Source organism: Toxorhynchites rutilus, chromosome 3 (genome assembly GCF_029784135.1).
Source record: "Toxorhynchites rutilus septentrionalis strain SRP chromosome 3, ASM2978413v1, whole genome shotgun sequence".
Taxonomy (NCBI): domain Eukaryota; kingdom Metazoa; phylum Arthropoda; class Insecta; order Diptera; family Culicidae; genus Toxorhynchites; species Toxorhynchites rutilus.
Window position 1 is genome coordinate 262,146,386 of NC_073746.1, and position 16,226 is coordinate 262,162,611.

Genomic DNA, 16,226 nt, shown 5'->3' on the forward strand with positions numbered 1-16,226 from the left:
TTTTCACATTTCATCAAACTATAGTTTACTGCTTATGAAAAATCCGGTGTATTGCTAAGCTAAAATGTTCAAAGCTTCTGGTAGACAAATATGCTGGGAAACCTTGATTGCGTTTTTCTCAGTTGCTGATTTTGGAACATGACAATAGACACTCTCATCACCCACCAAACATAAAATCGTATAACTTGGCATACTCTAAGTCGTATATGAACTGGGAACGAATCAATATCGTTTAATTGACATTATAAGTATACATCGTGTATATCTCAAAACGAATAAAATGCGAAAAATCTGATTTTATTTATCACGACAGATTAAGTCGTAATTGGGCATAACAAACATCGGTTTTATGATATGCATTATCGTAAAATTAAACTAATCGACATCATATATGCATATCAGGCAGATGTAGTTCGAGAGTTACATAAACGTATAATTTGAATCAATGTAGTACTGCGAAAAATCGTTTTACACGTTGTGGAATATCATTCAATGAAAGAGAGAGGTTGGACACAAGCGTTCGAAGTTCTGCATCCTTTCCATAAGTTCAGTTGTATTCAGCCACTACTGGTACTAGTACACAATAGAGTTTCGAGATGGCTGCAGAGCGGTTTTGTAACATGAACCAACTTCAAAGCATGTTTATTTATTTGGTTTTGCAATTTTCAGACAATTGATTTTTTTCCTAGACAAATTATCCAAAGTTCTTCAGAATCGAGATCGTTCCTATTAATTTCTTGGGTTATCATTTCAAATAAACGAAACTAAATATTTGGTTCGTTTGATTGGGATGACTTCCTTTTCCTTAGTATACAATTAAACAAGCGAAATCGGCAACCAAGAATGATGCATCGCCGATTGCATCTCTTTCGTACCATATGTACGAGTTTTAGCTGCTCCAGCATTACAATTCAGACAGCCGTGCGAGACAGCTGGAGCTCGATAATCCAAATCACCAGAGCTTGAATCCCACCGGAGCAGCATTTATATTCCACTCCAACTAACAACTAGTTTCTCTTTCTACCAACATAAATATTCTCATAAGAAGAAATGTCAAGTCGTGAGGTTATAACATTTATAACCTCACGACTCGACATTGTGATTTACAAACTGCATCAGCCTGATATGCATATATGATTTCGTATAGATCGATTTTACGATACTGTTTATAATAAAACCGATGTTTGTTACACTGAATTGAGACTGTAGTGATAAATAAAATCGAGTTACCAGATGTATCAGTTAATCAACATTATATATGATTTTGATTCGATCTCACTTTATATGCGATTTAGAATATGCCAAGTTATGCGATTTAATGTTTGCTAGGACTCTTTGTGGCAAATCGTAAGCAGGATGATAGGCTGAGAGAGGTATAAAATGTGATCTTTCTATAGGAAGTTAGAAATAAATAAGTGAATTTCACAACTGATGATTCAGAACCAATTTTCTATGAGAGTGATTAAGTGATTGTGATCACATTTTGTGTGACAATGATGGATCACAGCACTGAAGAGCACACGACGAAAGTTAAGTTTTGTACCAACAAACCACAAAACAAATAAAAGTCAAGAACAGCATAGTTTGATATATTTCCATATGTCTGAAATCAAATATTTTGTTTTTTGCCACTATCTATGTTATGATCTGTTGGAAATAATCTATGATGAACGTGATGCACGTTTTGCTCTAGCAAAATGAAAATCTTATTTTCATTTATATATTTTTATACGTTGTACGCTAATGGAGGAGACATCGTAGCATGAACACATTTTCCTACGTATATTCAAGGATGCGTGTGATATGGATTTCCATGACTGTATATGCCTTGATGAGAACAAAAAAGGAAAGAAGATGTGAAACGGATTGAGACTAATTAAGGCCGAAACGGGAAACATAAAGTAAACTAGAATATGAACATTTATTAAAACTTACTGTCAAATAAAAAAGCAAACTCTATCCACTACTCTATCAACACTACGCCAATTTCATATGGTATCTGTTGTTGGCCAGTGTGACCGATGCAGCAATCCTAGAGTAACTAAAATCATCTACCAACTATTTGGTGAGTTCTCCCCATCAATCGATCGGATTGTTCTGAATTGTTCAAGGGACAACTAGCTAGCAAGTGCTTCCAACGGATTTGCAACAACCATCAATCTACAAAATTCTCCAACGTCTTTCTTGGAATTCCGGGATGGAAGTTATCTCGATCCCAGCGATCTGTGCCCAGATCGCTTTCCCTGGACTGGTTTGTTTGGAATGAATCTGGGATAGTCAAATGTTTATCTATATCTAGATTCGTCCATCTACTTAGTTTTGATAAAAGAAAACCCCTGAACTTTACTACGCATTCATTTTAAGTTCGAGTGTTAGAGTATGTGTTTTTTTTTGTAGTTTAATGTTCTGATTTGTGAATACTGTGTAACAAAACAAGAATTGTGAAATATAATTCAAAATATTTGAAATTGAACCGACCTAACTATTCTACTCGTTGGAAAGTGATGCATGGAACGTTTTCAACGAGATTTAATCATAACAGAGGTGGAATAATTTATCACAAACTTCGCACTCCCTAACGCTATTCTAGTGTAGAACTTTGCAAAAGGGAAAGAAACGCAAAGTGTAACGGAAAAGAAAAAAAACAGTTTAAAATCAATAGAGTAAAGCACACATTGCGAAAGAAAAATTCCAAACGAAACAAAAGAAAAGAACCTGAAAACAAAAGAATGAGCGCATTTTTATTGACAAGTATGGAAAATGGAATATTGAAAGAAAAAATGAAAACAACACGATTCGTAGCATTGAATATAAAGAAGAAGATAAAAAGTGGTGAGTAATACCGGCGGTCTGGCCGTGGGACTATTTTTGCTTGCATCTTGTGCCTGGAAAAACGAACGGCCGTGTTGTAGCAAAGTTATCGTATGGAATTAGGTGCTTTTAGGTATTATTGTTCTGTGAAATATTGCTGCTAAATAGAGTTATTTTATCTGCTGCTCTACAGTGGAAATAATGATCCTAAGCAACAAAGTTCGCTGTGAATTAGAAATGATAGAAACGAACTGGTTGTTTTTTTCTATCATTTCGCTATCGCTTGAAAATAAAAACGAAAGTAATTTCGATTCGCTTGAGGGAAATCTGTATTTTTTGGGTTTATTTGCTTCATAAAACACAAATCAAAACTAAACATAATAAAAGACGTAATGACACAAGAAATGGAGAAATCAGAAGAAAACGAGAATTCTAAACATAGACAACAAAAAACTAAAACAGAGGCATGAAAGAGTGTTCAAAGACAGAGACAGTGTGTGAAAACAGCGTCAAATATTCAATAAATCTCGTCTAGACGACCATTAACCGTATATAGAATGCTAATATAATTTTACAGAAGAAACTAAACGTGTAACTGAACGAAAAACATAAAAACTAGGATCTGATTGCAGCGAATCATCGACAAGTTGGAACGATCAACAACGCTTCACTAGTTGAGGCGGGTTTAAACAACAGTGGGATCCACAATGAACGTATCGTTAAACTGCCAAAACAATCAATTTTTTTCAACAAATTTAATGAACACTCATATGTCTGGCAATAAACGATGAATAAAACATGGAAAAATATATAAATAATAAATTCTAACGGAATTATGAAATAATATAAACCATGTAAAAATTAACAGACATTGGTCCACCAGCTTTCAGTGGTACTTGAATCTATGTCTTAATATGCTTCTAGATATTTCTTGATATTTCTTATTGTTTTTATAAATATTGATTTGGTTGATATAGGAACCTAAAGTGTAACATCTCGATAAAACAAAGTATTTTTTTTTATCTTATTCTGATAACAAAAGGTAAAGTTTCAAAAATCATCGGAACCGAATTCCAAGGCCACACACTTACCGGTAGATCCGACTCAAGCTGTCCGAACTTGGTGTTTCGCCAGGATTCCAAAATAAGCAAACCTGCGTAGATTTTTCCCACCGTGATCTTCCCAGCGTTCAGTTCATCCTTCATAGGTACGAGCAGGTCCAGCATCTTCTTCGCTTGCAGGGGCCAGATGTGGCTGATGGTTTGTCGCAGTTCCGCATCTGCTTGGTCCATTTCCTCGGCTGGAACCAATCGTGAGATATCCATCCATCAACAGGTTGATCAATTTCGCAAACGATACGTACCAGTTCTCATTTTGATGTTGAGATTTTCCCGGATCAGCGCGAACAGAGTCGTAGTGAAACCAACCTTGCCCTCGGCGTCCAGTGGCATGTTCATGCGTATCAGTTTCTTGTAGGCGAGTCGGTTGGGACATTTGTTACCAAATCCCAAAGGAGGATCCATGTTTTTCAACATATCATACATTTCTGTATAATGTATTTTACCCCTGTTGGAATATGAGATCATTAATTGAATGCCTGGGTTTCCTCTGATAACCGACGAATAAGAGTTGGTGAACTTACGTAGCATTCGGATCGTACTCGGCCCATATCCGTACAAATTCATCGAGATGGTGAGCGCCGAGAATGCTGGAATCTCGTGTCAGATAGTCGAAGTTATCCATGATGACGGCGACGAATAAGTTCAACATCTAGAAGCATACAAAATGAAATCAAGTTCATGTGGGAAATTCCGATACATTTGTTGACCGTCAAGACATGATTCCGGAAACAATCCGAAAAGATTTCAATAAATCTGATACAGCCTACGAAATTAAAAAAAATCGCTTCGGTTTTCATCAATCCTCGTGTGTCAAAAAAAAACGTGCAAGGAACATATGTCACAGAGAATTTACAAACATTATTTTAATTCTGTTCATTCTGTAAAAAATCAACTTAGTGTTATATTCAATAAAAAGTGAAAGAGCGATTCAGTCAGAATCCGATATCTAAAAATTAAATTACTTGTCAAATTGATGTTTTTTTTGTATTATTTCAGCACTTTGGTTCGAACTCGGCAATTTCATTTCTAAACCGATTGCTGGTTCATATTGTTGAACCGACCACCTCCCCCTCACTGACTCGACTTGCAACAACTGAACAATTTCAGATTCTGGACTTGTTAGCTTGTTTACCTGATCAAAACCCTATCATAACTTATGAGGAGTGATCATATGAATAGTAGATGCAGCTTACAAGCAGTATTAGTGATTTGAAGAGCTTAAACGAGCAGTATCCTCTGCGTAGAACGAGATACACACTACAACATGACGCAGCTTGGTCGAAGCCACCCCGAATGGGTTATTTGAATTGATTGAGAACTAAAGATGACCTACGAATTAGAAACTTATGGTAATTCATGTGAAATTGATGTTAATTTTGTAACGGAGTGAGAGTTTTCCCATCTGGTTCTATAGTTATGAAACACTGGAATTTTAGTTTTTTGTATGTTTCGCGCCTAAACACAACAATAAAGTTCATATGGCCAGACTTACATATGAAGATAGTTATTGTATCCTACACCATATGCTTCAATTCAACCGACTTCTTACATATCTCTGGAAACTCAGAAAAAATGAGTGGTTCTCACGAAAAATTACCAGTAATTCTAGCACCGCCGTCTGGGACACAAGGATCCAGCACGATCTGTGAATGCTGCATCGAAAGAAAGATGGTGGGTGGTGAAAAAGACATCCGTCTGCTTCTCCGCCGAGCACAAGGCATATAGGATGTTGAACACGGGAGAAATCCAAATCAGTCGGGATGTTCGTTTTCTGGAGCTTGGAGACTGATCCAAGCAAAGCTTAGGAGACGAGCTAGAACAAATTAAGGAAGACAGCGTCGAAATCTAGTGAACTCTCAATAAAGTAACGAAGCAAGACAGTTACCATCACAACGTGGATGATGATACAAATTGTGATTTCCACGTCTGACACGAAGATGACAAGGCTTTTGGCATGACAACGACCCAGACCGGCTTTAGAATGATGATGACGTTGGTTATTCGGCGCCTGTAAACGTAGCGCTTGTTCTACATCCACCCACTCGTCGTTCATAGAGGGCAACAGTTGGTATTCTACCGGCACGGTATTCAGAGGAAGTGAATTCAGTGAAGCAAACTTTGGTTGAACTGAGGTCATGTAGAAAAGCTGTGTCCGATCCGTAATGCGCTCGGTGGAATTTGGCGATGGCGGGAGAAAAATAAGCGCGACACAAGGCTTCTGCCAACAGTTTAGGACCGATTATGATCTGGTCTTCGTCCCTGAAACATGAAATTGGAAGGGGGGACTCTGTGCCGAAATCGAAACAGCCTTTTGATGCAGCTCCAAAAGTTTCTACGTTTCCAACCATAAAATCAGAAATACCCTCTTAGTGTCTATTACCAGAGTAAATACGGATCATCGAAACCAATCACATAAACAACATAACCTGAATGTAGGAGTAACAGTTTGGCTGAAAAGTTCATAAGGTTGAAAAAATTCTAACTTCGTGTATTGATGGCAAAATTGCATGAATTGGGCTTCGAATTGCTTCCGTATCCACCGTATTCTCAAGATCTGGCCCCCAGCGACTATGCTCTGTTCGCAGACCTGAAGAGAATGCTCGCTGGCAAGAAATTTACGACCGATGATGAAGTGAATACCGAAACCACACCAAATCCACGCCAAATCCACGCCATTCACCGTTCAATTTACTTTTGTTTCCCTGCTTTGCGATGCTTTTAGTTGCATGTCGAAACGTGTTGCTGGTAGAAATCATATCATGCGAGAACTTAGAAAAACTTAGAGCATTTGATGAGAGGAGGGGAATGATTTCAGAAGTGGATAATTGAGACGCAAATATGTTTTTTTCGCACTGAAATGCATATAAATCATCGAAAAAAAAACAAAATGGACGATAACTTCGTCAAATATGCTACTTTTCATACACCGCACAAAAAAAATCGCACAAAAAAAAAAACCGCACAAGAACAGAAAACCGCACAAAGAAAAATCGCACAAAAACAAGTTTTACTGTATAGTATAGACTCAAAATAATAAAAATACAATGTCAAAGCAATCGAATTCTCGAGCGCAAATGAACTAATATTTTTTTTTTATATCTGTATTATAGTGATTTTCAAACTCATTTGGCTGGTTCGTCACTTTTACTTCCATTTTTGGAAGAATGTCGGGAGTGAGAATTGAACTCGTGACCTTCAGCGTGAGAGGCATGGATGTTACCACTACGCCAGATCGCCTCCTCAAATGAACTAATATCTTCTAGACACAAAATGTATTCAGACCGCTTGAAGTTCTCCAGAATTTGAAGAAAAAGTCGTTTTGTTGTTGAATTCATTCTATATACTTCTGGATTTTCTGGTTGGAAAAGTTTGAAAAAAGAAAAAAGAATGACACCGAGACAAAAAGTCTCCGTTGATTACTAAGAACAAATGTAAACAAGTGACACTGATGAAAAAACGAACGGATGGCGATGAGACAAAAACTTCTTTTGACGATATTTCCGGATAAAAGTTGGAATTTTACTGAAATAATATCTCCCTTAAATCTACATTCGCTATCATATTCACATATTTTATATATTATGTCTTCAAAATGTCTCCACAAAATCAGATGTCTCCACAGTGAGTCGAATGTCTTCAAACCTGGCATCTCTGGCTATCCGTCCTATTCTGGGATACCACAACATTTCATTAACCCATCAACAGCTGTTCGAAAATTAAAACATAACCTAATAAATGACCTATTCTAAAATATTACTTTGATAAAATAACATACATTGTGTTGTAGGAAAAAAAACCATTTAAATTTTTTCGTTAATTCCCGAAAAATGGAAGAAAACATTCTTAAACATTGGGATTCCAATCAAAATTACACCTATGGCTTTCGTAAGAAAAAAATATTTTTACAGTTTGGTTGTTAATGGGTTGAAGAGTAAATACGGAAATTTAGATGCGTTTCAAAATAATATCCGAAGGGATAAACAAGCGAATCGAATAAAATAATACCATCATCCTACGTCAATAACTAACCATTCCCCATCAGTGTGACGTTTTTATGATAGTTTTATCCAGCTCTAAGCTTAATAATGCCTGACTAATTGTCATCAAATCTTCTATTCAAGCCTTGTTCAAGCAAATTAGGATCAAAACCCTAACAATCAAACATAAGCTTGAAAACATTGGAAGCAAATGGTCATTTTGGTTGTCCGTCATGTGTTGTACAAAAACTGACATATTATACATGTAAACATCGATGATTGAACAAAAGCTGCAGTTTGGTCTTGATAAGCTTTTATATAACATATAGTTCAACATATTGTCTTATTGAGCACTAAATTGTTCAATTGTTCGACCATTATTATTAATGATTAATTTTATTACAGCTAACGATCGGTTCGTATCGGTAGGGTAGAGTGTAAATAGTCGATTAAAAGATATATTTCAGGCTTAAATTACGTCTGTTCAGCTTTTTCATGAGTTGATGAACAAATAAAGCACCCTCAAAACTTGTCTCTGGCGTATTATCCAGTTAAATATGAATGGTTCAACAAAAGCTTCAATTAGGTCTGAATAAGCTTTAATACAACATATAGTCCAGCATATCATCTTATCAAGCACAAAATACTATTGTTCGATTATTATTCAACTGACTAGTTTAATAACAGCTAATGATTGTTTGTTGGGACATCCCATTTTTATTTGGTTTTTCAAAAAACTTGTATTAACTTATGCATTAAAAATGGACTAATTTCGGATGGCGTTAAAAAAACTTCAAATAATAATTCAATGGAACAGATTTTCCCTGAATTCTATCCTCATTCCGACCGGCCGCTACGCGACCGTAAAGTGCAGCAGAAGCTGGAGTGGAAGACCGAGGGCAAGGTGGTCTTATCGCTCAGTTTCCGGTCCGGAAGGTTGAAACAACCGGCTAAACGGTGAAGAAGTACCTGGCCTGAATGGACATTTTTATGTCAACACATGTCGAGATTGGCCGTGTCTGAGCAACATAATGAATCAATGGCTGAAGATGCTGGTGAAAAACACCTCTCCGGCGACGCGCGACGTCGTAATCATAATGGATGAAAAAACCTGTTTGATGTATAAATAGTTGTTTTTTATAAATTTGTAAAACGTTTTTCAACTGATGATTGAAATAAAATAGCATAGTTGTCGACATGCCTGACAACTTTTTCGAGAGAAGAACCACTACACCCGAAGTTTTGCTTCAACGTACCATGAGAATAACGATGATTCTGCGAATTGTGTTAACAGTGTAATAATAATCTAAGTTTATTAAACGTATACGACCAAACCTTATTTTTTCTGGAAACACAATTAATTGCACACTTACAAGAAACGAGCAGAAGAAGATGAACGAGACGAAGTACGCATAGGCCAGCGTCGATCCGCAGGTTTCGTTCGTTTTGCCTGCCCTCGGGTCACAGGGTCTCCCTTTGAGACATGCCAGCATAATGTTCGGCCACGACTCGCCTGTTGCACATCTGCTCGGGTACATTCGCGCCAATCGTTCCGATATGACATGTTTCATTCGATTCGATGGAAGTATAAAAAAATGAATTAGAAACGCTCGAAACCTTTCATTCATTTCCGTTATGATATTTTTGAACAGTCGTGTAATTATTTATTCGTGTGTAAAATTGTGTGTAAGTGAAAAAGGCTATAATTTGGTATTACTGAGGGGCGGTGTGCGCAGGCGGTTGTTAGCTTCGCTTTAGACTGATTTTTTCTTGTTTATTTTTGAGCATATTTGTTCTAATGGAATGAGGCGATAATTGAATCGATTTATCGTGTTGATAAAATTTAACGTTTAAAGATTTTAGGAAATATTAATAAGAACTTTCAATAAACTGGAACTAGCTAAAATACTTTCAACATACTAGCAAGTACTGGAAACTCTGAACAATCACGAGTACTGGAAACTCTAAACGATGCAAGTACTGGGAAAAAAACTGCTAATCAGTTTACAAACAAATTGAACTTAAAAAATAACTAACTAACAAGAAAATGTAAAAAGATAAACACGGGATGCAAAGTATTAATTTGTACAAAATCAAAATGTATTGTAAAGCGAAGGATTTCAATCGCTTCTGCAACTGCTGCATTTGTTTGGCAGTGGATAGATGTAGCATTGAACATTTTTTGGGGAAACAGCATAGGGGAGGATGCTTTGAAAACCGACCCCTATGGTTCTCAAGAATGGTGCTGGCTATTCTCAGTAGTATCAAATACAAGATGTCACAACGCTGACAATTTGAAGCCATCTTGTATTTTAAATGTTTCAACTAAGAATAACAGATTATTAAACGTTAAAACGCTGTTAGAATGTCAAAAATTAGGTAGGTACGAAGAAAGGTAGTTTTGATTGCTCATAGTCTGATTCAATCAACAACACACATATCAATAATCAACACAAGCTGTTATAAATTAAAATACCTAGCTTTCAGTATACGGGAGGCCGTCATCCACTCTTTGTTTGGAGTTTTTATTTTTTTTTAGTGGCCGAAAAGTTATGAAGAGTGAGTATAAATAATTTGCAACGGATATTGAGCACACATTTTTTAAACATGGAACGAATATTGAAACAAAAAATCGCAATATGAAATTCGACGTGAAGAAATCACAAGAAGGAGCTAAAACTCTACGATGAAGGGAGAAAGAAAAATGTCACCATATATTGTTGTGACACATTTTCTTTGATACTAATGATAACGCAAAAGGCAGCGCAATTCCGGAGATCCAAGGGTGGTCAGGCTAGTAACACCTTTTCGGGCATGTCTATTCCTGATGAGGCTGGCAGATTAACAATAAAAGAGTCTTGATATACAAGACGAAAATAAGAAAATTTGTCAGGCACTTGATGGCTTTCACAATTCAGGAGGTCGGCTTAGGACCACCCTCCCCTACTAATTGAATTCCACTGGTAATAACAAACAAAAGATGGGCTATAAATACTCGGCGCAAAGCTAAAACTGATAAAAGAACTAGAAGTTTCTAATCGAAAAATTGGCTAGAATGGAAAAAGTGAAAACCATTTACTCCTTGGTACTGATTTCCTCTTCAAGGAAACAGTTTGTGAGGGAGCCCCTGGTAGGCGTCCACTAGATTGACTAGATGGGTGGAAACTAGATCATAACCAGCTATTGATACCTGTTTGGGTTGTAAGAGTCCTAAGTATGTTTTACTCATCTCACTAGTTATCAGTCTCTATGTAGTGTGAAACTATTTGTTGTTTGTTTTGCAATTGTAAGTAAGTTCTAAAGTGAATTTCGATCAGTGAATACAGTTTGAACATTGGTCTATGATGAGCTATGGTTCACAGAAAACCTATGGTTATATATCATCTATTGCTAGTAATTTGTACGAAGAATTGTTTGTAAACTATTTGTTGCATCTAAATTTCTGAAGGAACACACTGTTGGATTAACGGCATAGAAAATTTATTCAAGAAAAAAAAAGTTTTTATTGTTTTTTTCAATTAGCGGGACTAAATTCATGCAACGTTTTCCGCCACATGCGCTATAGAGAGACAAACAACTGTGTGTAGTTTTGTTCTTTTCTTTGTGGGCGTTGTTCGTGCTGAGTATGTTTTCGTTTGTTTACGACGGAGGTCGCGTAACAGAGTTTTGCCAAAACTTGTTGCTTTTGTAAAAAAAGCACATAAGGATGAAGATATTGTGTTCTGACCGGACCTAGCTCCGTGCCATTACACAAAGGCCACTCTAGATTGGTTGACCAACCGTAACATACCGTTTGTAAATAAAGAAGTCAATCCCCCAAACGTATTCCAGGTGTGGCTAATCGAGTCGTATTGAGTCATACTGTCCCAGTCGGTGTACGAAAATGATTTTGAGGCCATCACAGCTCAACAACTCAAATCCCGTATCATCTGATATGCCAAAAAGTGGATTTCAAGGTGGCTCAGACCATGATGGTGAGAGTCCGGGAATCTTGAGAAAGCAGAGAAAATAGCGTTATGTCACAAAAGCCTACTAGAAATATTCTCACGCGGAGAATAAATGCCATAGAGAAAAAGCATAATCAACCTAACATTTTCAAAAATGGTGAAATGTCTAAACCAAAATCCCTTCTTTAGAAGATCATGGTACAATAGTTTTGAATTGGATTGAATGATATATTTCAAAACAAAATTTAACCGGGTAAACGTGATGCACCAGGCAAACGTAGACCGTCTGACGGTCGCTAAAGCTCAGTCGGGCCTTGCTAAAGGATCGTATCCTATGTTTCAAACAAACCGGGCAATCAGGGGAACACAGGTTTGCGCTTCCAACGGCGGGTCGGCGGTCGACTCGAATCGCGTCAACTTTGATCTTAGAATTAATTTCGAAGAACGAAAAGAAAAATGAATTTATAATATAAATTACACTTTTTTTCTGTGAGGCCTTTATACCAATGATCTTTTTCGCGTCCCACAATATTTCTAGCCTTCATCTTCTTCCTTCTTCCTAATTGGCACTCACGTTCCTAGCGGAACTTCGCCGTCTCAACGTAGTATTACTTGCGTCATTTTTATTAGTACTTAGCTGAGATTTCTATGCCAAATAACACTCCTTGAATGCATTCTGAGTGGCCAGCTCTAGGTATTTTCATTTGCATAATGCTTGAGATTTTACCCGCGTTTGAAAAATCATGATGCGTTCGGTTTTCGTGTTTCAATTTGTATCCCCGATATGTTCCCGAAAGATGTAATCCTACGACAAAAAGAATCTAATTTTGATAAATCTTTCTCCAGTCAATCCAACAGTGGCGGTTCCTATCACAGCTATTGGTCTCTGCATTCAAACGATCTCAACGGTTTCGACAACATACGGCTAATTGTTTGTTAAGATGTCGTTTATGCAGTTGATTGTGTTTTTGTTTTGATATTGACTACACAAAAATTTATACGATTTTATTTTTCACACAATCGAAAGTGAGAATGAGCGAAAAAGAGAGAGAGAGAGACAAAGAGTGTTTGGTTGAGTTTAGTGGCGTTTTTAGCGATCAAGTGTAAACCTACCTGAACAGTAGCATCAGCCCTTGGACAAAGGAACGGAAGTTGTTGTGTCTAGTGATAGCTGATTCAGGCTCTAGTTCAATATTTCCAAACACCTATGGCGGTACACATACATATACATGGCGAAAGAAGTATTTTTGTGTGATATGGTGGGTCTTGGTTTTCGTATGTATTTATTTTGTTGTTATCTGGATTGAAATGATTTGGAATTCACTCTCGTCGGGATTGTGGATTGGGATTCTCTTATCGAGCAACACAAGAGTGCGGTTTAGTTTATACAGGGGATTAAATAAACAATCAAAAACAAAGAAGCTCCAGATTAAATAATTTTCAAATTATAGATATAAGGAAAATAACCATAAATAATGTGCGTTTTTGTATTGTTTTACCTTTTTTTTCTCAATAAATCTAAAATCTAAAGGGTCACTAGTAGGGATTAACTTTCTATCAGATGCTTACTATCAAAAGTTGGGGCCATACTCGGATGTCATCCGAATCAAAATATATCAATTTAAAATGTTCTATGTTCTCAACTTATTTACAACATGCGGCAGGGTGAAACAAGCTTCTCTATCTAAATGAATTATATTCACCAATTTGACTCACTGCCGGTCAACATCCGCACAGCTCAATCAAATCAATAACTATTCTAAACGGCCAGCTTCTAGCGACAATCGTTATTCAAAGTCTCAAATTTTACAGGACCACAAGAACAAGGGTTATCACACATTTCCGACCGCTCAGTCTTTTGCATCAGATTATTTCATCCAAACACATATCTAGTGATACTAAGGAATGTTTTCCTATTTACACATTAACCAGCAGAGCCGGCAGAACTGACTCTACTACCAAATCTGCATTTGGCTGATGGATACACATACGAACATTAAGATTAAGACATTTCATGTTGCACACTTCCGGAAAGCGAAATGCATAGGTCGAGTTCCGGTTTTTTTTTGCGGATTTTCACAATCGTATCACCACTGTGAGCAAGGGTGGAAAAGGGAAGTGAGGGAACGGGTCTTGTATATGTGGTGGACTCATTACTAGATGCTTGCTGTCAACAACATAAAAGATGTAGAATCTGTTTAAAGCTAGAAAATTAAAGTTGATCTTTACCGGAAAAGCAGCAGTAGCGCCCCGAAAAATGTCTGAAAATTATTATGACGATTTAAGGCGGTGTCCGGATCGAACTTCATGTTTCCGAAAACCTTTTCGGTTCGATTAGTGATTATCGATTTTCAGATTATTGGTTGATATTGATATGAGTGATTGCAAAAAGAAATTGAAAAGTTATAATCAGCTATTCTATGGGAAAAGAAACGAAAGGTAGATAAATATTTTGTTAAAGGAAACCGGCAGGTAAAATACGCTTTCTGTTTTTGGCTAGAATAGGTTAAGTAGATTAAGAACCTATAACGCTGAAAATTTCAGCATATAAAAGTTAAAACGAGAAAATGAATCGCTTGAATTATCTCAATAAAATGAAACGATATGTTTAAAATTCAGCGCTGTCATGCTTCGAAATGCGTGAAGTATTGATAGTTACTGAAAAGCATGAAAAGTGAATGATTGAAACAAGTAGTAAATGTTTATATTATTGCTTGATCTAGAAACTATTCTATTTGACCCTTTTGTTAAAAAAATCTATTACAAAGAAACGCTGACTCGCATTGGAAGCAAATAATCCAATTTTAAAATAATAATCACTTTGTAAGATTTTGATTCAGACATAATTAAACAAACAAATCAAAATAACCATAAAACAGGAAAGGTTTTTTCGGATGGTTTTTGAGTTTTTTTCTCAGATGGAGAATTTAAGAAGGAATAAAATCGGTCTAAGATAATGAAAAATACCTGCATGCCAATAATTGCGTAGATAAAAAATAGCATGGCAATCAGCAAACAGACATATGGCAGTGCTTTGAATGATTGAACAAATGTCCAAAGTAATATTCGTATTGTATAACCTTGTCGGAGTAGTTTGATTAATCGTGCAGCACGAAACAGTCTTAAAAATCCAACGTTGAATGAGTTTTCCTGTGAAGTGTTGAAAAAAGAAGAGAAAAATATATTAAATCAATGAATTATTTAAACATGTCGTTATAGCAATGATTGTGATTACATTACATTACATGATTTCTTGTTATCGCTCGATAGCATAAATAGCATTTGTTTGGTTTAAATTATAGAATCTGTTGTCATTTTATGATTCATATGATTATTGAAACACCCATTTTATGTCACTTGTGCAATGACTTCATGAACGCATGACCAATATTTCGAAGATCATACAAAATGAAGAGGATGGATTAGGAACTAAGTCATTAACTTTTCCTCCATCACCATCATTGGTCAATCTGAGGCCGTTCTTTCCTGTGTGTACGAAGAAGTCGTCGCCAGCCACTTTTTCTGTGAAGGGTCCTTCCACCTTCCGCCTTCCATCAGATCGATCCATCTTGCACGCTGCGAGCCTTTCCTTCACGCTCCTATCGATACGTTGTTGAGGACATCTTCCATGCCCCACCGTAGAAGGCGTGCAACATCTCACGTTTGAAAATCACTAGGGCGCGTTGGTCCTCCACGAGCATGATCCAGATCTCGTGGCGGTAAATGACTATCGGACAATTCAAGTTTGTTTTATGCGACGATCAATTTTATTCGATTTGAACATTTTCCGGAGTCCGAAGAAAGCAATATTTCCTGTTATAATGCGTATTAGAATTTTTCTTATGGTTTTGTTGACAGCAGTCACCAGAGAACATAAGTATACAAACTGATCGACCACCTCGATTTCGTCACCGTTGATCCATGAATCCGTGATGGAAATTCGCATTATTTTCTCCGGAGCCTTCCTCTTATGTACTTAGTTTTCGACGCGTTGATGACAATACCTATCCGTCGTGCTTCAGCCTTTAGTCAGATGTACGAATCCGTCGTCCTATCGAAAGTTCGTGCAGCAATATTATTGTCATTGGCGAAGCCAGAAAGTTGGACGAATTTCCTGAAGGTCGTGCTACTCTCGTATATACTTGCCCTTCATAACCCTACTATAATCGCGCATCGGTTTCACAGACCGAACAATCAATTAATCTGTTTTGTGGAGGCTGAATTTAATGACTATTAAAACTGAATGAAGTTGAAAAGAAAATATTTTCTGGGATTTTTTCATTCAATTATATCCTTTTCTTTCAATAATACCGATAACGCTTAAAAATACACAATTATCGCATAACTTTGATCGATTCTCTTCATTGATT

General features: G+C 36.7%; 1 protein-coding gene across 23 annotated transcripts in view; it reads right to left on the reverse strand.

Moving 5' to 3' along the window:
- LOC129776386 (voltage-dependent calcium channel type A subunit alpha-1-like) overlaps positions 1-16,226 on the reverse strand; it is a 266,278-nt gene that overhangs the window by 58,649 nt on the left and 191,403 nt on the right. For 16 of the 23 annotated variants that reach the window (XM_055781992.1, XM_055782004.1, XM_055782003.1 and 13 more), the window contains 7 exons: positions 14,824-15,006; positions 12,970-13,061; positions 9,283-9,433; positions 4,454-4,581; positions 4,175-4,377; positions 3,903-4,111; positions 2,844-2,885 (listed from right to left, as the gene is read on the reverse strand). In XM_055781992.1, coding sequence (XP_055637967.1) covers positions 2,844-2,885; positions 3,903-4,111; positions 4,175-4,377; positions 4,454-4,581; positions 9,283-9,433; positions 12,970-13,061; positions 14,824-15,006 — 1,008 coding nt within the window. Of the gene's footprint in view, positions 1-2,843; positions 2,886-3,902; positions 4,112-4,174; positions 4,378-4,453; positions 4,582-9,282; positions 9,434-12,969; positions 13,062-14,085; positions 14,178-14,823; positions 15,007-16,226 lie in introns of all 23 variants that reach the window. The other 7 variants (XR_008743100.1, XM_055782001.1, XM_055782000.1 and 4 more) reach the window with 2 other exon arrangements.